This window comes from Nerophis lumbriciformis, linkage group LG08 (genome assembly GCF_033978685.3).
Source record: "Nerophis lumbriciformis linkage group LG08, RoL_Nlum_v2.1, whole genome shotgun sequence".
Taxonomy (NCBI): domain Eukaryota; kingdom Metazoa; phylum Chordata; class Actinopteri; order Syngnathiformes; family Syngnathidae; genus Nerophis; species Nerophis lumbriciformis.
In genome coordinates, this window is record NC_084555.2 from 53,893,537 (window position 1) to 53,918,415 (window position 24,879).

At 40.0% G+C, this 24,879-nt stretch overlaps 2 protein-coding genes across 2 annotated transcripts in view; both read left to right on the forward strand.

Moving 5' to 3' along the window:
* The window catches only part of ttbk2a (tau tubulin kinase 2a), a 331,495-nt gene that overhangs the window by 182,632 nt on the left and 123,984 nt on the right, over positions 1 to 24,879 (forward strand). The window lies entirely within an intron of this gene.
* Positions 1 to 24,879, forward strand: part of cdan1 (codanin 1) — a 91,467-nt gene that overhangs the window by 38,755 nt on the left and 27,833 nt on the right. Inside the window, exons 11-16 of the mRNA XM_061969194.1 lie at positions 2,117 to 2,322; positions 8,247 to 8,373; positions 8,452 to 8,595; positions 8,659 to 8,825; positions 18,618 to 18,699; positions 19,368 to 19,460. Coding sequence (XP_061825178.1) covers positions 2,117 to 2,322; positions 8,247 to 8,373; positions 8,452 to 8,595; positions 8,659 to 8,825; positions 18,618 to 18,699; positions 19,368 to 19,460 — 819 coding nt within the window. The remainder of the gene's footprint in view (positions 1 to 2,116; positions 2,323 to 8,246; positions 8,374 to 8,451; positions 8,596 to 8,658; positions 8,826 to 18,617; positions 18,700 to 19,367; positions 19,461 to 24,879) is intronic.

A 24,879-nucleotide genomic window follows, 5' to 3' on the forward strand; every position in this document is an offset into this window, starting at 1 on the left:
TAGCCTCCGGGGCACACTTTTGACATCCCTGCTATAGATAATAAAAAATTAAATGTGATAAATCTATGGATAAAAAGCAGAGCCTGGTGACGCATGCGTGTTTATCATAACTCTCTCTCTCTCTCTCTCTGTCTCTGCCCCTCCCTCACCAATGCTGCTGTTTGTTTTGTTTTTAACCCCTTCTTAACCCTGAACGTACATTAAAAATACACGCAACTCTAAGTCAAAATGCCGGACATTTGAGGCATTTAAGAAACTCCGCCCTGACAGCTCCGCAAAAGAGGACATGTCCGGTGAAAAGAGGACGTATGGTCCGTCTATCCTAGCCCGTTAGCTGCTAGCATGCCGTGTGTTGTGCCTCGGTGTGCATTGTTTACACAATGTGCGTTACGCTACTTAATACCGTATTTTCCGCACCATAAGGCGCCCTGGGTTATAAGCCGCGCCTTCAATGAACGGCATATTTCAAAACTTTGTCCACCTATAAGCCGCCCCGTGTTTTAAGCCGCATCTAACTGCGCTAAAGGAATGTCAAAAAAACAGTCAGATAGGTCAGTCAAACTTTAATAATATATTAAAAACCAGCGTGATGTGGGCGCGCATGGAGTCGTATATCAACATGGACGGAGCTGCGTGAAAAAAGCCACCCGGCCTCTTCGCGTAAACTTACCTTAACCACTCGCTCATCTTTTCTTCATCCATCCATCCCTTCGAGTTAGCTTTTATGATGACGCCGGCTGGAAAGGTCTCTTTTGGCAAGGTCTTCCTTTTGAATATCACCATGGGTGGAAGTTTCTGGCCATTAGCATGGCAAGCTAGAACCACAGTGAAGGATGACTTCTCATTCCCTGTGGTGCGAATATTCACCGTACGTGCTCCCGTTGTATCCACAGTGCGGTTCACAGGAATATCAAAAGTCAGTGGAACCTCGTCCATGTTGATAATGTTCTCTGGCCGGATCTTTTTTTCAGCTCTTGTTTTTACAATATGCACGGAAAGTAGCCAGCTTTTCTTGAAAGTCTTTAGGCAGTTGCTGTGAAATAGTCATCCGTGTGCGGATGGAGAGATTGCGTCTTTTCATGAACCGGATCCCTGTCGCTTAGTAGGAGCCATTTTGTGGTCTTTACAGATGTAAACACACAAAGGAAATGAAACGTACGGTAATATCCGCGCGCTTCTTCTTTTTCTTCTACGCGGGCGGGTGGTTGCTTACAGTAGAAGAAGAAGCGCTTCCTGTTCTATGGGGGCGGGTGCTTACCTTGGCGGTTGCTTGCGTAGAAGAAGAAGCACTTCCTCTTCTAAGGGGAAAAAAGATGGCGGCTGTTTACCGTAGTTGCGAGACCGAAACTTTATGAAAATGAATCTTAATATTAATCCATATATAAAGCGCACCGGGTTATAAGGCGCACTGTCAGCTTTTGAGAAAATTTGTGGTTTTTAGGTGCGCCTTATAGTGCGGAAAATACGGTATGTCTGTGTGGAAACTCGTTCAGTACACCTCCGAACCGAACCGGAACCCCCGTACCGAAACGGTTCAATACAAATACACGTACCGTTACACTCCTACCGTTAGTGAATGAAGTGTACTTTTGTAGTTGTTTCCCATATTCCTACACAATAACTCAGTTATGGTAACACTAGCGAGCAGTAGAGAATATGAAGTGATTTTTGGTCTACAACATGTTTCATTACTGACGTGTTTCTTGCTACTTTATGTTGTATATCTTTTACATGAGATTTCCAGTTCATTTTATCATCTATTATTACACCCTATTTGCGCCAAATGTTCTGCAAACTTTTCACGGGGAAGTTAAAATCTTTGCGCCTTATCAGCCACCTAAAACACTTTGAGTGAGGGAGGGGCAGAGACAGAGAGAGAGAGAGAGTTATGATAAACGCGCATGCGTCGCCAGGCTCTGCTTTTTATCCATAGATTTATCACATTTAATTTTTTATTATCTATAGCAGGGGTGTCAAACTTTTCACGGGGAAGTTCAAATCTTTGCGCCTTATCAGCCACCTAAAACACTTTCTTTAAGGTTGGCAGGTCAGTGGGCACTCTCTAAAACTGCAATTCAAGCTGAATATGGAGCAAAACATGCCCATCTTCTTGTAGATGTGCAAGGTCCCTGGAGCTAACGGCTCGCCTGGCGACAGCCCCGATGCAGACCTGCTGGGAATGCTTGGGGCCGACGGCCTGGGCCGCCTGAAGCGCCTGGAGGAACGTCTTATTCAACCTCACGGAGTTGTCGGCCCGTGTCCGCCGCCGTCTTTCCCCAGCCACCAGGAGTTCTTCCGGGACTTCCTGCAAACGGCCAGTTGGTAAGTTGCATGCCAGTGAACCCTGGAACAAACGCAGTGTTGGGTTAGTTACTGAAAACCAGTAACTAGTTACAGTTACAAGTTACTTTATTTCAAAAGTAACTCAGTTACTAACTCAGTTACTTACACCAAAAATGAATGCGTTACTGTGAAAAGTAACTATTTAGTTACTTCTTTTTTTCTTCTTTTTTTTTTTTAAAGCTCCCATTAATTCCCTTTTAGCCTTACCATACCATACCATACCAACTTTATTTATAAAGCCCTTTAAAAACAAGCACCGTTGAAAAACAAAGGGCTGTACACCACAAAGAAATGGAGGCAAAGGACAGACTAAAAAATAACATTTAAAACAGAAATAAAAATACACATTTAAAAAGCAAATATAAATTACCCTAAGAACAGTTTGTTAGATAAAAACAGTTTAAAAGTTAAAAACAGTTCTAAAAGCTAAAAGCTAAAAACAATTCAATGTCTCATGCTGGGTTAAAAGCCAGTGAATAAAAATGGGTTTTAAGAAGGGTCTTAAAAGTAGCCAAAGAAGGGGTCTGTCTCACATGGAGAGGGAGATCGTTCCAGAGTTTTGGGACCCGCAACAGAGAAAGCTCTGTCCCCTCTGAGCTTGCGCTTTGTTTTGGGTACCTCCAGGATCAGCTGATCAGCTGACCTGAGGGACCGGGTGGGGGCATAGAGGTGGAGCAGCTCAGAGAGGTACGGTGGGGCAAGACCACGTAAGGATTTAAAAACGAGTAAGATCATTTTAAAATGGACTCTAAAAGACACAGGCAGCCAGTGGAGGGAGGCTAAAACAGGAGTAATGTGCTCTCTTTTTTTTGTGTTTGTTAAAAGTCGGGCAGCTGCATTTTGGACCAGCTGCAGACGTGAGAGGGAGGACTGATTTATTCCAAAATACAAAGAGTTACAGTAATCCAACCGAGATGTGATAAAGGCATGGATTACTGTCTCTAACTGTTGCCTAGAAAGAAGGTTTTTAACCTTGGCCAGCTGACGTAAATAAAAAAAAAAGCTGGCTTTCACCACTGTGCCAATCTGACGCTCCAATTTAAAATCACAGTCAATACGAAAGCCCAGGTTGGTGACCATGGGCTTAACGTGCAAAGCCAAAGGGCCAAAGTCAACAGGGGGGAGCTCACAGGTACCACTAGGTCCAAACACTATTACTTCTGTCTTCTTGTCATTAAAATTTAAGGAGTTTAGGGCCATCCAGGCCTTGATATCCTCAAGACAGGCAAGTAATGGCTGTATTGAAGAGGCATGATTTCTCTTTAACGGAAAATACATTTGTGTGTCATCGGCATAACAATGAAAAGAAATATCATGCTTTCTTAGGATTGAGCCCAGGAGATGTAAATAAATAGAAAAGAGAAGTGGTCCCAAAACTGAGCCCTGTGGGACCCCACATGTCAAGGGAGCAACGGAGGATTCAGATCCAGCAACATTCACAGAGAAGGTCCTGTTAGTCAAATATGACTTCAGCCAACTCAAAGCAGTACCACAGATGCCCACTTGATGCTGTAGGCGGCTAATTAAAATATTATGGTCCACCGTATCAAATGCTGCTGTTAGATCCAGTAAAACTAAAATCACATGATCACCTAAATCTGTTGCTCCAAGGATGTCATTAAAAACCCTTAATAAAGCTGACTCAGTACTATGGAGGGCTTTAAACCCAGACTGAAAGACTTCTAAAACATCACAGTCCTCTAAAAAAGTGTTTAACTGGGTAAAAACAATCTTCTCCAAAATCTTTGAAAGGAAAGGCAGCTTAGAAATGGGTCTAAAATGGGCTAAAACTGAACTGTCCAGACCAGGTTTCTTTAAAAGCGGTTGAACCACGGCGTGTTTAAAACTGGTAGGAACTACACCAGAAAACAGACTGCTATTTAAAATGTTAAGAACAGGCTGCCCCTATGCAAGAAAACACTTCTTTAAAAAAGGTAGGAGGGACAGCATCATGGGGAGAACCTGAGGGCTTCATATGATGAGTTAACTCTTGTAGCTTTCATTTCAGTACTGTTATTGCACTGGAGAATAATACAATCTGTTGATCAGCGCTAGGAATTTTCAAAATGGGGTCCCAGGGGCCCCATCAAGTCATAAAAATGGGGTCCTACAGTAAATTTTTGGGGTCCCACTTTTTTGTAAGCATTTTGAAAAAAAAAAAAAAAGATAAACGTATGCATTACCCTGTTGTATCTCACATTCTATATTGTGTTTTGGAAAATGTTGTCATAAACGTTACCTAATTCATAAAAAAAAATGTATATACATATGTAAATGTATTCAGTTATAAACATTCATTCACTTTCTTCTTTCCTTCGTGGATCTAAACTTTACCACTGCTGGTTTTTTCTATGTTTTTATTGAATAAGTTGTAGGTGTATTTATTTCAGTATAAAAGTGTAAAAATTGTTTTGCTTGGGTCATGAAATGATGATAATGGTGTGCCAGGGCATACATACATTTTATATTTAAATCTCTGGAGTCTACATCAACTTCACATCTATCCCTCATTAGGGCCCGCATGGCCCATTGCAAAAGGAGTCCTTATGCAATGGGACATAAGGACCTATTGTATTTGTAAGGTTTTATTCTTTATTCTTTATTCTTCTGCCGCCACATTAAACTGTAATTTGACCCACTTAACATGCTTCAAAACTCACCATATTTGACCCACACATCAGGACCTGCGAAAATTGCCTTTTTAAAAAAAAAAAACGAACCACAAAACTCAAAATTGCGCTCTAGCGCCCCCTAGGAAAAAAAAATCTAGACTGCCTGTAACTCCCACTAGGAAGGTCGGAGAGACATGAAACAAAAACCTCTATGTAGGTCTGACTTAGACCTACATTTCATAATAGTACATTGTCGGGCTAAAATCAACAGGAAGTTGGCAATTCCCCCTTCAAGACAAAAAAGTACTAAAAACAGTAACTTTTGCCTCTTTGAGCTGTATTTTGACCCCCTTAACATGCTTCAAAACTCACCAAACTGAACGCACACATCAGGACTAGCAATCATTGCGATCTAAAAAAAAAAACCTAACCCCAAATCTCAAAATTGCGCTCTACTGCAATTTTTTAATAAAACCCAAAAAAAACTGCTCCTCGGAAGAAAAAAATGACAAAACTGCCTGTAACTCCTACTGGGAAAGTCATGAAACAAAAACCTCTATGTAGGTCTCACTTAGACCTACATTTCATAAATTGACAATCCTCAGCAAAAATCAACAGGAAGTTTGCAATTCCCCCTTCAAAACAATTTTTTTTAATAAACCGGTCACTTCTCTTCAAACATTATCTCCTCTGAGCGCGTTTGTCGTTTCAGCTTCAAACTAACACAGGAGAGAGATTGAACCCTTCCAAATAAAAGTTATCGAAATAATTTTTCTAACTGCTCCGGTTTTGATTTTATGAGCCTTCAAAGAACCGCTGCGCTGATGCTGCTGCGCTGCTGTTTTTTTAAGATGGCTGCTTAAAAGCAGGAAGCACCAACGTGCCCACACAATGCAGACAAGGTAGGTACACTAGACAAAAGTATTGGGACAATTCGGACTAAAAGTAGACAAAAGTATTGGGACACTTAGGACTACCACTGGACAAAAGTATTGGGGCCCCTACTACTACCACTGAACAAAAGCATTGGGCAACTGGACAAAAGTATTGGGACACTTACACTGGACAAAAGTATTGGGACACTTGGGACTAAAACTTGTCAAAAGTATTGGGACACTTAGTACTAGCACCTGCCAAATACGCGGGCCCGACCAACGCTGCTTGCAGCTTTAATTTCAAAATGTTTTTTTTTTTTTTTTATGTTGTTTTTTTGTTTGTTTGTTTTCCGCCTTTTTTTGTCAAACAAAACTATGTTTTTAATGGCAAACACACAAAATATGCAAAACCGTCCACCAAAAATATTTTTCAAAGTGGAATATTTGATGTGAAGTAATGGGAACCTTGGATACGGTAGGTCAATAATTCATATTAACATTGATTTTGATTCAATATTATGTTTTGAGCAATGACAGTTTGAAAGAAATTGATTAATGTGGACCCCGACTTAAACAAGTTGAAAAACTTATTGGGGTGTTACCATTTAGTGGTCAATTGTACGGAATACGTACTGTACTGTGCAATCTACTAATACAAGTCTCAATCAATCAATCCACTCCCTCGCTCTCTCTGTCTCTGCCCCTCCCTCATGAATGCTGCTGCACAATTTATTTTGTTTTTAGCCCCTTCTTAACCCTGAACGTACATTAAAAATACACGCAACTCTAACTCAAAATGCCGGACATTTGAGGCATTTAAGAAACTCCTCCCGGACAGCTCCGCAAAAGAGGACATGTCCGGGGAAAAGAGGACGCATGGTCAGTCTAGAACAGGGGTGCTCACACTTTTTCTGCAGGCGAGCTACTTTTCAATTGATCAAGTCGTGGGGATCTACCTCATTCATATATATAATTTATATTTACTTATTTATGAAATATATGTTTTTGTTAACAAGTTAAAGGTGTTTAATGATAATGCAAGCATGTTTAACACATATAGTTAATATTGTTAATAAATTAAAGGTGGTTAATGATAATACAAGTATGTTTAATACATATAGTTAATATTGTTAACAAGTTAAAGGTGGTTAAAGATAATACAAGCATGTTTAACACATATAGTTAATATTGTTAACAACTTAAAGGTGGTTAAAGATAATACAAGCATGTTTAACACATATAGTTAATATTGTTAACAACTTAAAGGTGGTTAAAGATAATACAAGCATGTTTAACACATATAGTTAATATTGTTAACAACTTAAAGGTGGTTAAAGATAATACAAGCATGTTTAACACATATAGTTAATATTGTTAACAAGTTAAAGGTGGTTAAAGATAATACAAGCATGTTTAACACATATAGTTAATATTGTTAACAAGTTAAAGGTGGTTAAAGATAATACAAGCATGTTTAACACATATAGATTCCTTTCTTTCATGAAGACAAGAATATAAGTTGGTGTATTACCTGATTGTGATGACTTGCATTGATTGGAATCAGACAGTGGTGATGATAACGTCCGCATTTTCGAATGGAGGAGAAAAAAAGTCCTCTTTTCTGTCCAATACCACATGAAAGTGGTTGGTTTTTGGCATCTTATTTGTCCAGCTTCCGTACTCCTTTGTATACACTTTACAAGAAATACATTGTCGGCAAAACTCCGTAGCTTGCTAGCTTGTGCGCGCCAGCTTTCTGAGACTCTTATTTTGTTAGCGCAGGCAGGATGAAGCAGAGCTTTTATTGTGCAACTGTGCAGTCGGTCTTTGGAGTTTTGACGACGGGTACGGCGCCAGAGTCTGTTGAAATAAAGTGTTTCTCGCCTTCCAGTCGGTAATTTCAATGAGCTGGCAGCAGCCAGCGTCATCTCAGAAGACCCTCGGGTGCCGTGAATGTCAATCAAGTGACGAAAGTGACGTCATAGTGAAGATTTATGATCGCTCATTTTTAGGACTATTTTTTTTTATATGCCTGGCTGGTGATCGACTGACACACCCTCCGAGATCGACCGGTAGATCGCGATCGACGTAATGAGCACCCCTGGTCTAGAATATCTCCATGTTAAGAAACTTGGCTTCACGCGACCCCCCTCCCCTCCCCACACCCACACCCACACCCAGCGCATCTTCTCTTGTCCCCATTGTGACACAGAAGAATCAAAAGGACGACACTGCAGCGCTCCAATAAAACACACTCAGATCTTATGTTTCTAGCCGTAACTACATAAAAAATAACGTAACTGAGTTACTGAATATAAAAAATAACTACTAGTTACCGCCGAAACTAACGGCGTTACAGTTAGTCCCAACACTGAACAAACGTAATAACACGTGTCTTCATTGTGTCTCGGACCAGCTGTCAGCTAAACCAGCACCTGCAGGACAGTTTGTGTCAGCAGCTCCTCCAGCTGGACGACGTCTCCATCCTCAGTCCTGCTGCTGCCGAGCAAGAGGAGGAGGGCGACGGTGACTTGGAGCAGCAGGTACACATCACCTTGTCAGGATAGATATTCCAGGGGGGGAAAAAAAATGCCTCGCTGACTCTTTGGCGTCCTAATCAGGATGAAAAGCAGCGCTTTGCCTCGGTGCTTCTCCTCGCTCGTCTCCTGGCAAAGTTTTTGGGTTTCATTTCCTTTCTGCCGTACCAAACGTCCGAGAAACCCTCCATGGAGCTCCAGGAGGCAGCTGTGGCTTTGCGGAGCAAGGTAGGAAGGGACACGTGGAGAAATAGTCCAGTTTGGTAGTAAGGCAATAATGTTTTGTCGCAGAGTGTTCCTGTGCTGGACGTCTGCGCTGTGCTGAGGAGCAGCATGAGGAGAAAGCGCACCATCCTGACCGTACCTTGGCTGGTGGAGTTCCTCTCCATGCTGGACTTCACTGGTCCACTGCTGCTCAGCTACAGGGTGGTTTTGGGTACACTGTGTCTGCTCTACAGGTACTTCTGCACTTTTAGTCTATTTACAACACATAAACACGAGCATACCTGCCAACTACTCCGGTTTTCCCGTAATTACCGTATTTTCCGCACCATAAGCCGCCCTGGGTTATAAGCCGCGCCTTCAATGAACGGCATATTTCAAAACTTTGTCCACCTATAAACCGCCCGGTGTTGTAAGCCGCATCTAACTGCGCTAAAGGAATGTCAAAAAAACAGTCAGATAGGTCAGTCAAACTTTAATAATATATTAAAAACCAGCGTTCTAACAACTCTGTTCACTCCCAAAATGTACGCAAATGTGCAATCACAAACATACGTATATCAACATGGACAGAGCTGCGTGAAAAAAGCCACCCGGCCTCTTCGCGTAAACTTAAACTTACCTTAACCACTCGCTCATCTTTTCTTCATCCATCCCTTCGAGTTAGCTTTTATGATGACGCCGGCTGGAAAGGTCTCTTTTGGCAAGGTCTTCCTTTTGAATATCACCATGGGTGGAAGTTTCTGGCCATTAGCATGGCAAGCTAGAACCACAGTGAAGGATGACTTCTCATTCCCTGTGGTGCGAATATTCACCGTACGTGCTCCCGTTCCACAGTGCGGTTCACAGGAATATCAGTTGCTGTGAAATACGGTAGTAATCCGTGTGCGGATGGAGAGATTGCGTCTTTTCATGAACCGGATCCTTGTCGCTTTGTAGGAGCCATTTTGTGGTCTTTACAGATGTACCGTATTTTCCGCACTATAAGGCGCACCGGATTATTAGCCGCACCTTCAATGAATTACATATTTCATAACTTTGTCCACCAATAAGCCGCCCCGGATTATAAGCCGCGCCTACGCTGCGCTAAAGGGAATGTCAAAAAAACAGTCAGATAGTTCAGTCAAACTTTAATAATATATTGAAAACCAGCGTTCTAACAACTCTGTCCCAAAATGTACGCAAATGTGCAATCACAAACATAGTAAAATTCAAAATGGTGTAGAGCAATAGCAACATAATGTTGCTCGAACGTTAATGTCACAACACACAAAATAAACATAGCGCTCACCTTCTGAAGTTATTCTTCATTCGTAAATCCTTCGAATTCTTCGTCTTCGGTGTCCGAATTGAAAAGTTGCGCAAGCGTGGGATCCAAAATGGCCGGTTCCGTCTCGTCGAAGTAATCGGAGTCAGTGTCGCTGTTGTTGTCCAGTAGTTCTGTGAATCCTGCCTTCCGGAAAGCTCGGACCACAGTTGTGACCGAAATATCTGCCCAGGCATTTACGATCCACTGGCAAATGTTGGCGTATGTCGTCCGGCGCTGTCTGCCCGTCTTAGTGAAGGTGTGTTCGCCTTCGGAGCTGTGTGAAAAAAGCCACCCGGCCTCTTCGCGTAAACTTCCCTTAACCACTCGCTCATCTTTTCTTCATCCATCCATCCCTTCGAGTTAGCTTTTATGATGACGCCGGCTGGAAAGGTCTCTTTTGGCAAGGTCTTCCTTTTGAATATCACCATGGGTGGAAGTTTCTGGCCATTAGCATGGCAAGCTAGAACCACAGTGAAGGATGACTTCTCATTCCCTGTGGTGCGAATATTCACCGTACGTGCTCCCGTTCCACAGTGCGGTTCACAGGAATATCAGTTGCTGTGAAATACGGTAGTAATCCGTGTGCGGATGGAGAGATTGCGTCTTTTTATGAACCGGATCCTTGTCGCTTAGTAGGAGCCATTTTGTGGTCTTTACAGATGTAAACAGGAAATGAAAAGTACGGTGATATCCGCGCGTTTTTTCTTCTTCTTCCGGGGGCGGGTGGTTGCTTACAGTAGAAGAAGAAGCGCTTCCTGTTCTATGGGGGCGGGTGCTTTCCTTGGCGGTTGCTTGCGTAGAAGAAGAAGCGCTTCCTGTTCTACCGGGAAAAAAGATGGCGGCTGTTTACCGAAGTTGCGAGATCGAAACTTTATGAAAATGAATCGTAATAAAGCGCACCGGGTTATAAGGCGCACTGTCAGATTTTGAGAAAATTTGTGGTTTTTAGGTGCGCCTTATAGTGCGGAAAATACGGTAAACACACAAAGGAAATAAAACGTACGGTGATATCCGCGCGTTTTTTCTTCTTCTACGCGGGCGGGTGGTTGCTTACAGTAGAAGAAGAAGCGCTTCCTGTTCTATGGGGGCGGGTGCTTTGCTTGGCGGTTGCTTGCGTAGAAGAAGAAGCGCTTCCTGTTCTACCGGGAAAAAAGATGGCGGCTGTTTACCGAAGTTGCGAGACCGAAACTTTATGAAAATGAATCTTAATATTTATCCATATATAAAGCGCACCGGGTTATAAGGCGCACTGTCAGCTTTTGAGTAAATTTGTGGTTTTTAGGTGCGGCTAATAGTGCGGAAAATACGGTAGTACGGTTTTCATCAACCTATTCCGGGTTACGGTTGCAGTGATAAAAAATACGGTTTTTCATTAATTAAAAAAAATAATTTTTTTTTAAGTTTTATTCACGAAATCGCGTAACAACAATCACAATCGACACTGCTTCCCGTAATCGAGCCATTCCGAATGCCATGCGCGAAGCTATTTATAGCACCGCTGCCAAGCACGGGGCACCTGTTGCCCATTGTTTCCAAACGAACGAACGATCATGGAATCAGCCGGAGAAAAATCGCAAACGAGTCTTAAACCGAAAAGAAAACTGCAGTCATTCCGTGAAGAATATTCAAAAGCCTATCCGGGAATAATTATCCGTTCCAAAAAGGGTGAAAACTACGCGAATTGCACCTTGTGCAGACAAGATTTTTCGATCGGACACGGAGGAATTAGCGATGTAAAAGACCACGTTGGGACAAAAAAAACACAAGTCTAATGCCGTTGCTAGCGATACAAGTGGAAAACTTTCAACGTTTTTCGTCGCCCAAACAGATTCTTTGGATGTGATAAATGCCGAAGTTTTATTTACGGAGGCAATAATTGAGCATGGACTTCCAATCGCACTGGCTGATCACATGTGACAGTTAAATGTTTGTAATGCAACCTTTAAAAATCATTACGCGGTGATCGCGGTCCCAAAAATAAACTTTTCTTGCATGATAATGTCCAGAAAAACTCGCTTTATATTACTATAGAGTCCTTTTAACGAATGAGTTTGATGGTTTATCACAAACCTTAAATGAAAGAAGTCCTTTGTTCTCCTGCACCATGCATGCACTTTGGCCTTGCTTCGTGTTTGGTGCGCAATCCTGTCGGCTGTATTTCACAGCACGTCAGCACGTCTTTGACAACTTGAAGTGGCATAAAACATTTAAAACAAAGGGGTTATAGGAACAATCACTTTCAGTGTTTTATGCCACTTCAAGTTGTCAAAGGCGGTATGCTGGTGCCCGACTGCCACAAGTGGAACAAACATTTGAAACAAAGGGGTTATAGGAACAATCACTTTCAGTGTTTTATGCCACTTCAAGTAAACTTATCATAAAGTTACCATATCATTTTTGCAGTATGATCAATCTGATAGAATAAATTTGGATTTTAGCCACAAAAAGGTAATGACACCAATGTTATCTATTGGAATTGTTTAGTACTGTTATACTGTTAAAAGTGTTTATACTATTTATGCTTTCAAGTCCAAGTTGAAGAAATCTTGTTAAATGTTGACAGCATAACTACCAAAATACAGAAGTATGTCCTTAATATTTTTGCAGTGCTATTTCTGTTGAAAAGTTCAAATGATTACATTAGAGATGTGATGTGCCACTTTTCAAGTGTCTGATGGCTTCAATTAATTTTCATTCATTTTTCATATTTTGAATTCTTTTGAAAGGCTTACAAAAAAACTACATTTGAATTGTAATTCCATGCTATTGACAGGACTATTAATTTTAATGAAGTTAGCTTACCATGTTTACAGTATGATAATTGTGATAGAAATGTGAATTTTAGGCACAGAATATTTTTTACAATTGAACAAGGCAGTAGATTATACAAGCTTGGACAGAAAGTTAATAATGACACCAATTTTTTTTTTTAATGGAATTGTTTAGTACTGTTTTACCATTTGTTTACTGTAAAAAGTGTTTATACTTTCAATGAACAAATTGAAGTCTTGTGAAAGGTTGACAGGATAACTGGCATTAACTGTCAAAATAATTTCAAACTATTGAAGTTAGCTTACAGAATAAACATGTCAATCAACCCATATGATTTTTGCTGTAATATTTTTGTTTTGAAAAGTCACTGTGACTGATAGAAAAGTGATGGTTTTAGCAACATTTTAACCTGTCTGAATGCTAATAATCATTTTGCGTCGGGGGGCGAAGGAACCCCCCACCAGGACTTTGTCCTGGACCTACCGGGCCCTGGACCCTGGCTACTAGGTTTTTCTGATTTCAAAAGTTGGCAGGTATGCACGAGAGAGCGACTCATTTTTGGCCGGGCTGATTGTCAGCGCTGACATTTGGCATTTTGACGTACAGTACAGGCCAAAAAGTTTGGACACACCTTCTCATTTGATGCATTTTCATTACTTTCATGACTATTTACATTGTAGATTGTCACATCAAAACTATGAATGAACACACGTGGAGTTATGTACTTAACAAAAAAAGGTGAAATAACTGAAAACATGTTTTATATTCTAGTTTCTTCAAAATAGCCACCCTTTGCGCTGATTACGGTTTTTGCACACTCTTGGCATTCTCTCCATGAGCTTCAAGAGGTAGTCACCTGAAATAGTTTTCACTTCACAGGTGTGCTTGAAGCTCATGGAGAGAATGCCAAGAGTGTGCGAAGCAGTACCGTATTTTTCGGAGTATAAGTCGCCCCGGAGTATAAGTCGCACCGGCCGAAAATGCATAATAAAGAAGGAAAAAAACATATATAACATAGAAGCGGTCAGGTAATAAACAGATATCATCGTTTTTAAAGGATAAATGGAATAAAAAAAATGCTAAATAAGAGTCCTAACCCTAACCCCAACCCCAACTCTAACCCTAACCCAAACCCTAACATAGAAGCGGTCAGGTAATAAACAGATATCATCGTTTTTAAAGGATAAATGGAATAAAAAAAATGCTAAATAAGAGTCGAGTCCTAACCCTAACCCTAACTCTAACCCTAGCCCTAGCCCTAACCCTAACCCTAACCCTAACAATAACATAGCAGTGGTCAGGCAATAAACAGATATCATAACTTTTAAAGTATAAATGGAATAAAAAATGCTAAATAAGAGTCCTAACCCTAACCCTAACCCCAACCCTAACATAGAAGCGGTCAGGTAATAAACAGATATCATCGTTTTTAAAGGATAAATGGAATAAAAAAATGCTAAATAAGAGTCCTAACCCTAACCCCAACCCCAACCCTAACCCTAACATAGAAACGGTCAGGTAATAAACAGATATCATCGTTTTTAAAGGATAAATGGAATTAAAAAAATGCTAAATAAGAGTCGTAACCCTAACCCTAACCCCAACCCTAACCCTAACCAGCCATAACCACAACCCCAACCCTAACCCTAACATAGAAGCGGTCAGGTAATAAACAGATATCATCGTTTTTAAAAGATAAATGGAATAAAAAAATGCTAAATAAGAGTCGAGTCCTAACCCTAACCCTAACTCTAACCCTAACCCTAGCTCTAACCCTAACCCCAACCCTAACCCTAACCCTAACATAGAAGCGGTCAGGTAATAAACAGATATTATCATTTTTAAAGGATAAATGGAATAAAAAAATGCTAAATAAGAGTCCTAACCCTAACCCTAATATAGAAGCGGTCAGGTAATAAACAGAAATCGTTTTTAAAGGATAAATGGAATAAAAAAATGCTAAATAAGAGTCCTAACCCTAACCCCATCCCCAACCCTAACCCTAACCCTAAGCAACCATAACCACAACCCCAACCCTAACCCTAACATAGAAGCGGTCAGGTAATAAACAGATATCATCGTTTTTAAAGGATAAATGGAATAAAAAAATGCTAAATAAGAGTCGAGTCCTAACCCTAACCCTAAACCCAACCACAACCCTAACCCTAACCCTAATATAGAAGCGGTCAGGTAATAAACAGATATCATCGTTTTTAAAGGATAAATGGAATAAAAAAATGCTAAATAAGAGTCCTAACCCTAACCCTAGCCCCAACCCCAACCCTAACCCTAACCCTAATATAGAAGCGGTCAGGTAATAAACAGATATCATCGTTTTTAAAGGATAAATGGAATTAAAAAAAAAGCTAAATAAGAGTCCTAACCCCAACCCCAACCCTAACTCTACGCAACCATAACCACAACCCCAACCCTAACCCTAACATAGAAGCGGTCAGGTAATAAACAGATATCATCGTTTTTAAAGGATAAATGGAATAAAAAAATGCTAAATAAGAGTCGAGTCCTAACCCTAATCCTAACCCTAAACCTAACCCTAACCCTAATATAGAAGCGGTCAGGTAATAAACAGATATCATCGTTTTTAAAGGATAAATGGAATAAAAAAATGCTAAATAAGAGTCCTAACCACTAACCTTAACCTTAACCCTAACCCTAACCAACCCTAACCCTAACCCCAGCCCTAACCCTAACCCTAACAATAACATAGCAGTGGTCAGGCAATAAACAGATATCATCACTTTTAAAGTATAAATGGAATAAAAAATGCTAAATAAGAGTCCTAACCCTAACCCTAACCCTAACATAGCAGCGGTCAGGTAATAAACAGATATCATCGTTTTTAAAGGATAAATGGAATAAAAAAATGCTAAATAAGAGCCCTAACCCTAACCCTAACCCCAACCCTAACATAGAAACGGTCAGGTAATAAACAGATATCATCGTTTTTAAAGGATAAATGGAATTAAAAAAATGCTAAATAAGAGTCGAGTCCTAACCCTAACCCTAACTCTAACCCTAACCCTAAAATAGAAGCGGTCAGGTAATAAACAGATATCATTGTTTTTAAAGGATAAATGGAATAAAAAAATGCTAAATAAGAGCCCTAACCCTAATCCTAACCCCAACCCCAACCCTAACATAGAAGCGGTCAGGTAATAAACAGATATCATCGTTTTTAAAGGATAAATGGAATTTAAAAAATGCTAAATAAGAGTCCTAACCCTAACCCCAACCCTAACCCTAACCAACCATAACCACAACCCCAACCCTAACCCTAACATAGAAGCGGTCAGGTAATAAACAGACATCAACGTTTTTAAAGGATAAATGGAATAAAAAAATGCTAAATAAGGGGCGAGTCCTAACCCTAACTCTAACCCTAACCCTAACCCTAATATAGAAGCGGTCAGGTAATAAACAGAAATCATCGTTTTTAAAGGATAAATGGAATAAAAAAATGCTAAATAAGTGTCCTAACCCTAACACTAACCCTAACCCCAACCCTAACCCTAACCCTAACATAGAAGCGGTCAGGTAATAAACAGATATCATCGTTTTTAAAGGATAAATGGAATAAAAAATGCTAAATAAGAGTCCTAACCCTAACCCTAACCCTAACTCTAACCCTAACCCTAATATAGAAGCGGTCAGGTAATAAACAGATATCATCGTTTTTAAAGGATGAATGGAATAAAAAAATGCTAAATAATGTCCTTTTTTTGCTGCTTCAACACAGCTCAATCAACACGGAAAAAGGTCAAGTGAAATAACAGACAGACAGGGCTTTGCTGTCCGTAACACACACACACACACACACACCGCAAAATGAGCTAACGTTACGCTAAAAGCGAATTAGCCTTCACCTCAAGCCAGGACTGCGAGCGAGCTGAGCTGCAGTTTATATTTCTAGAAGGTCAACGGGCTCATAGTGATGTTACTAGTAGTTGACTGGGAGGTGTTTATTATCATTTGGGGAAAGTCCGCTGCCTGATGATTACCTGCTAAACACTAATACGCACTGCTGATTGGCTGTTACCGCTCTGTGTGTAACCAATCAGATGGTTGTGTGGGTGGGACAATGCTGGGTGCTGTGTAGAGGACTGACAGAGACAGGCAGAAGGAAGCGAAGCAGCTTGTTAAGACTTTAGCTTAGCTTAATATGTTCGTGTGGAAACTCGTTCGGTACACCTCCGAACCGAACCGAACCCCCCCTTACCGAAACGGTTCAATACAAATACACGTACCGTTACACCCCTAGATTTATGTCATCATGGCTTCATCAAATCAATCAGGTTAGTCTGTCCCTCCCACTGATCAGTGGGTCGGTTACCAGCAGAGGTGGGTAGAGTAGCCAGAAATTGTACTCAAGTAAGAGTACTGTTACTTTAGAGATTTATTACTCAAGTAAAAGTAAGGAGTAGTCACCCAAATATTTACTTGAGTAAAAGTAAAAAGTATGTTGTGAAAAAACTACTCAAGTACTGAGTAACTGATGAGTAACATACACACACATATATATATATATATATATATATATATATATATATATATATATATATATATATATATATGCATACACACATATATATATATATATATATATATATATATATATGTATATATATATGTACACATATATATATATATATATATATATATATATATATATATACACACACATATATATATATATATACATACACATATATATATATATATATATACACATTTATATATATATACATATATATATATATATATATATATATATATATATATATATACAGTATATAATTTATATTTATTTATTTTGCCGTTTTTGTTTACATGTTAAAGGTGTTTTAATGAATATACATGCATGTTTAACACATATAGATTCCTTTCTTTCATGAAGACAAGAATATAAGTTGGTGTATTACCTGATTCTGATGACTTACATTGATTGTAATCAAATGGAGGAGAAAAAAAGTTCCTCCTTTCTGTCTAATACCACATGAAAGTGGTTGGTTTTTGGCATCTTATTTGTCCAGCTTCCATATTCGTTTTTATACACTTTACAAGAAATACATTGGCGGCAAACTCCGTAGCTTGCTAGCTTGTTTGCGCTGGCTTTCGGAGACTCTTATTTTGAAAGCGCAGGCGCGATGGAGCGGCACTTTTATTGTGAAGACAGGAACTCTGCAGTCAGTCTTTAGGCTTTTGACGGGATGTACGGTTGAAATAAAAAAGGGTCTTTTTTCCTTCACACTTTTGATTGATTGATTGAAACTTTTATTAGTAGATTGCACAGTACAGTACATATTCCGTACAATTGACCACTAAATGGTAACACCGCAATAAGTTTTTCAACTTGTTTAAGTCAGGTCATGTGACCGCCTGGCTCTGTTTGATTGGTCCAACGTCACCAGTGACTGCATCTGATTGGTGGAACGGAGTGAACGTCACCAGTGACTGTATTTGTTGAAACGCAGGCACTATGAAGGTCTGTCTGACAGACCAAAACAAACAAAGCGTGCATTAACAGATCGATAAAAATTAGTAGCGAGTAGCGAGCTGAATGTAGATAAAAGTAGCGGAGTAAAAGTAGCGTTTCTTCTCTATAAATATACTCAAGTAAAAGTAAAAGTATGTTGCATTAAAACTACTCTTAGAAGTACAATTTATCCCAAAAGTTACTCAAGTAGATGTAACGGAGTAAATGTAGCGCGTTACTACCCACCTCTGGTTACCAGTGAGTGAATTTCTTCATGCAAACAACCTTGCTTCGCAACTTCTGGTTTCTTCCAAAGAAGAAGAAAAAAATAATTATCATTTTATCGAACACATTTCTTATTATCGATTACGTGTCTATCGCGATATATAATATGGTTTTATGGCCCAGCCCTACTTTTGTTACTTTAACACAACTCTACTTGTGCGTGACAAGGAGAATGATACTGGGTGGAAGCGGAGAAACCTTTTACCTGAACAAGCTGCTCATCCTGTCCGTACTGGGGTGGCTCTTCCAGGTAGGCACAACATTGGAGGCTCTTTATTGGTGCCTGTATCATCCCTGGCAAAAAAAAATGATGCAATCAGCAGACTTTGAGGATGGCACTGGGGATTACATATTCAATAAATGCACATGTTTACATTGACATTTTGGGCACTTCTCTTATTGCATCAAGGGGGGAAAGAATGTTTGGGGATGATGATATAGGCTCCAGCGACCCCGAAAGGGACAAGCGGTAGAAAATGGATGGATGGATGGATATCACTTTCCAAGATGATAATAAAATGTGGTGGTAATTGAAGAAAATCATCCATAACAAGACTCCATCAATCAGAGAAACTTGGAGCAAGATTGATGAAGAGTACTGTTTGTCGCTTGTTTAAGTCCAAGCTGTTAATAAAAGTCAGAGGTGGTGCAACAAAGTACTAGTGGTGTGTTGGTGTTGTTTCTTTTTCCTGATTCTGTCATTTATTCCTCAGAATTGAGAGACTCGTACTGACTACCGCAATTTAATTTCTTAGTGGTTCTTAAAGAAAGTTGCCATTTGAATTGACTCTAGTTGTGTGTTACCAAAATAAAACCACTGAATACACATCCTCTAAGTCTGCTGATTCCATCATCCCCCCCCCCCCCCCCCCAGAGGCTGTAGCTCACACTTGTCTTCTTCTTGATGAACTTGCACAGATCCCTGTGATCCCAGAGGAGGTTTTCTTCACCAATGACTTCACTGAGGTGGCCAAGCTGGAGGAGATCGACGCCAGCGGCGCTGCAGGACTTGTGAGTTGAACCAAATAATCCAATTGCAAACGCTAACGTAACTAGAGTACCGTATTTTCCGCACTATTAGCCGCACCTAAAAACCACAAATTTACTCAAAAGCTGACAGTGCGGCTTATAACCCGGTGCGCTTTATATATGGATTAATATTAAGATTCATTTTCATAAAGTTTCGGTCTCGCAACTACGGTAAACAGCCGCCATCTTTTTTCCCCGTAGAAGAGGAAGTGCTTCTTCTTCTACGCAAGCAACCGCCAAGGTAAGCACCCGCCCCCATAGAAGAGGAAGCGCTTCTTCTTCTACTGTAAGCAACCACCCGCCCCCGTAGAAGAAGAAAAAGCGCGCGGATATCACCGTACGTTTCATTTCCTTTGTGTGTTTACATCTGTAAAGACCACAAAATGGCTCCTACTAAGCGTCAGGGATCCGGTTCATGAAAAGACGCAATCTCTCCATCCACACACGGATTACTATTTCACAGCAACTGATATTCCTGTGAAACGCACTGTGGATACAACGGGAGCACGTACGGTGAATATTCGCACCACAGGGAATGAGAAGTCATCCTTCACTGTGGTTCTAGCTTGCCATGCTAATGGCCAGAAACTTCCACCCATGGTGATATTCAAAAGGAAGACCTTGCCAAAAGAGACCTTTCCAGCCGGCGTCATCATAAAAGCTAACTCGAAGGGATGGATGAAGAAAAGATGAGCGAGTGGTTAAGGTAAGTTTAAGTTTACGCGAAGAGGCCGGGTGGCTTTTTTCACGCAGCTCTGTCCATGTTGATATACGTATGTTTGTGATTGCACATTTGTGTACATTTTGGGAGTGAACAGAGTTGTTAGAACGCTGGTTTTTAATATATTATTAAAGTTTGACTGACCTATCTGACTGTTTTTTTGACATTCCTTTAGCGCAGTTAGATGCGGCTTACAATAACGGGCGGCTTATAGGTGGACAAAGTTTTGAAATATGCCGTTCATTGAAGGCGCGGCTTTTAACCCAGGGCGCCTTATGGTGCGGAAAATACGGTATATATATATATATATATATATATATATATATATATATATATATATATATATATATATATATACACACACAAAATGTATAAATATATATAACGTTTCTATTTATTTATTTTGTGAAACTGCCCAAAGATAGATGTGCGGAGCTTGTGGCATCGTATTCAAAAAGACTTGAGGCCGTAATTGCTGCCAGAGGTGTATCAATAAAATATTAAGCAAAGGGTCTGAATACTTATTGCCAGGTTCAAACACTGATGACATCTATTAAACAGACAAGAAGCAAGGAATTAAACAGAGACAGAATTCAATTTAGCTCGTTGAGGAGAAACGTCTGCGCTGTACTCTTTGTACAGTCTTCCACCACGCTCTGACGAAAGGTTGCACGCTTCTTCTTTTATTTGGACTTTCTCTGATTACGTGGCAACAGCTGTTTCTAAGGGGAGGGGGTCGTAAACAGCCGTTGCCCTCGGTCACAAAACAGTTCAAAGAAAAGATGCCTGGAGATTGCGTGCGCTTTGTAGATCTCGGGGTCAAGATAAAATCTTGCTGTGGATTACAATAGATCAAAGAAATCGACGCCTTCATGTCGCTTCCCATCGTACATAGTGGAGTTTTACAAGCCTTCTGCTTGGTAAGATCAAAGACAGCTTTTGAACTCGTGGCAACACAAAGTTTTGTGATAACTTAGATACAATTACACTGACACTTATGTACATGATATTTTTCTGAGTTTTTTATTTTTAGGAGAGTTCCCGCAGTGTACAGAATTGAGATCGAATTTTAAAAAAAGTAAAAAATAAATGGAAATAAAATGGAAAATATTACAATAAGAATAAAAATAAAAAGCAACAATAATTTTAATACATTTGCAAAAATGTCAAACAATAAAAAAAAGGCCCTAGTGTGTGAATGTGAGTGTGAATGTTGTCTGTCTATCTGTGTTGGCCCTGCGATGAGGTGGTGACTTGTCCAGGGTGTACCCCGCCTTTCGCCCGAATGCAGCTGAGATAGGCTCCAGCACCCCCCGCGACCCCGAAAGGGACAAGCGGTAGAAAATGGATGGATGGATATGAAATTTTGATGTTGTTTACTTGAGTCATATTGCGGTCTACACGTATCTTTTATGTATGACTGCCATTATATTGCAGTCTACACTTATCTCTTATGTGTGAGCAGAGGTGGGTAGTAACGCGCTACATTTACTCCGTTACATCTACTTGAGTAACTTTTGGGATAAATTGTACTTCTAAGAGTAGTTTTAATGCAACATACTTTTACTTTTACTTAAGTATATTTATAGAGAAGGAACGCTACTTTTACTCCGCTACTTTTATCTACATTCAGCTCGCTACTCGCTACTAATTTTTATCGATCTGTTAATGCACGCTTTGTTTGTTTTGGTCTGTCAGACAGACCTTCAAAGTGCCTGCCTTACTGGTGACGTTTCACTTCGTTCCACCAATCAGATGCAGTCACTGGTGACGTTGGACCAATCAAACAGAGCCAGGTGGTCACATGACCTGACTTAAACAAGTTGAAAAACGTATTGGGGTGTTACCATTTAGTGGTCAATTGTACGGAATATGTACTGTACTGTGCAATCTACTAATAAAAGTTCCAATCAATCAATCAAAAGTGTGAAGGAAAAAAGATACTTTTTTATTTCAACCGTACATCCCGTCAAAAGCCTAAAGACTGACCGCACATGAGGACCTTCCTGTCTTCACAATAAAAGTGCCGCTCCATCGCGCCTGCGCTTTCAAAACAAGAGTCTCCGAAAGCCAGCGCAAACAAGCTAGCAAGCTACGGAGTTTGACGCCAATATATTTCTTGTAAAGTGTATAAAAACGAATATGGAAGCTGGACAAATAAGATGCCAAAAACCAACACCTTTCATGTGGTATTAGACAGAAAGGAGGAACTTTTCTTCTCCTCCATTTGAAAACGTGGACGTTATCAGCACTACTGTCTGATTACAATCAATGCAAGTCATCAGAATCAGGTAATACACCAACTTATATTCTTGTCTTCATGAAAGAAAGGAATCTATATGTGTTAAACATGCATGTATATTCATTAAAACACCTTTAACATGTAAACAAAAACAGCAAATTAAATAAATATAAATTATATACTGTATATATCAATGTATACGTATATATACATATATATATATATATATATGATGAGTGTGTATGTTACCCATCAGTTACTCAGTACTTGAGTAGTTTTTCCACAACATACTTTTTACTTTTACTCAAGTAAATATTTGGGTGACTACTCCTTACTTTTACTTGAGTAATAAATCTCTAAAGTAACAGTACTCTTACTTGAGTACAATTTCTGGCTACTCTACCCACCTCTGTGTGTGACCATGTACTATATAAAATAGCTTCAAGGTCGGTAAGCACAACCAAAATGATTCCGTACATTAGGCGTTATCAGAATCAGAATCAGAAATACTTTATTAATGAGGCGAACTGTCGAGTTTTGAGAAAATGAAAGGATTTTGGAAAATACGGTAATATAGAATGTGCTTGTAAAAAACTATCAGCGAGCCGCAAATGGCACCCGGGCCACACTTTGGACATGTTTGGGTTACAGTAGTGATGGGTTGATGAGGCGTCATGAAGCGTTTCGACACATTGCAAAACTGTATTGATACTGTGTCGATACTGTGTCACTAAATACTGACATCTGCTGGACATTAAAAATCCCTACAGGCAACCTATGGACCGACTCAACTGACACTGATTTGATGCCCTAGTACAGGGGTCACCAACCTTTTTGAAAGCAAAAACTACTTCTTGGGTACTGATTAATGCGAAGGGCTACCAGTTTGATACACACTTCAATAGATAAATATATTGTCATTTGTAAGTTACACGTAAGTGTAATTTAAACAAGAATAGCTAAATAAATACATTTATATATATAAAAAAATGGGTACCGTATTTTCCGCACCATAAGGCGCCCTGGGTTATAAGCCGCGCCTTCAATGAACGGCATATTTCAAAACTTTGTCCACCCATAAGCCGCCCCGTGTTGTAAGCCGCATCTAACTGCGCTAAAGGAATGTCAAAAAAACAGTCATGGAATCGTATATCAACATGGACGGAGCTGCTGAAAAAAGCCACCCGGCCTCTTCGCGTAAACTTAAACTTACCTTAACCACTCGCTCATCTTTTCTTCATCCATCCCTTCGAGTTAGCTTTTATGATGACGCCGGCTGGAAAGGTCTCTTTTGGCAAGGTCTTCCTTTTGAATATCACCATGGGTGGAAGTTTCTGGCCATTAGCATGGCAAGCTAGAACCACAGTGAAGGATGACTTCTCATTCCCTGTGGTGCGAATATTCACCGTACGTGCTCCCGTTGTATCCACAGTGCGGTTCACAGGAATATCAGTTGCTGTGAAATAGTAATCCGTGTGCGGATGGAGAGATTGCGTCTTTTCATGAACCGGAAACCTGTCGCTTAGTAGGAGCCATTTTGTGGTCTTTACAGATGTAAACACACAAAGGAAATGAAACGTACGGTGATATCCGCGCGCTTTTTCTTCTTCTACGCGGGCGGGTGGTTGCTTACAGTAGAAGAAGAAGCGCTTCCTGTTCTATGGGGGCGGGTGCTTACCTTGGCGGTTGCTTGCGTAGAAGAAGAAGCGCTTCCTGTTCTACCGGGAAAAAAGATGGCGGCTGTTTACCGAAGTTGCGAGACCGAAACTTTATGAAAATGAATCTTAATATTAATCCATATATAAAGCGCACCGGGTTATAAGGCGCACTGTCAGCTTTTGAGAAAATTTGTGGTTTTTAGGTGCGCCTTATAGTGCGGAAAATACGGTATTTCTGGCTGTCATTCCGTCGTACATTTTTTTTTCCTTTTACGGATTTTTTTTGTAGAGAATAAATGATGAAAAAAACACTTAATTGAACAGTTTAAAAGAGGAGAAAACACGAAAAAAATTAAAATAAAATTTTGAAACATAGTTTATCTTCAATTTCCATCCATCCATCCATTTTCTACCGCTTATTCCCTATGGGGTCGCGGGGGGTGCTGGTGCCTATCTCAGCTACAATCGGGCGGAAGGCGGGGTACACCCTGGACAAGTCGCCACCTCATCGCAGGGCCAACACAGATAGACAGACAACATTCACACTCACATCCACACACGACTCTTTAAAATTCAAAATTCAACCGACAAAAAGAAGAGAAAAACTAGCTAATTTGAATCTTTTTGAAAAAATTAAAAAAATAATTTATGGAACATCATTAGTAATTTGACCTGATTAAGATACATTTTAGAATTTTGATGACATGTTTTAAATTGGTTAAAATCCAATCTGCACTTTGTTAGAATATTTAACAAATTGGACCAAGCTATATTTCTAAC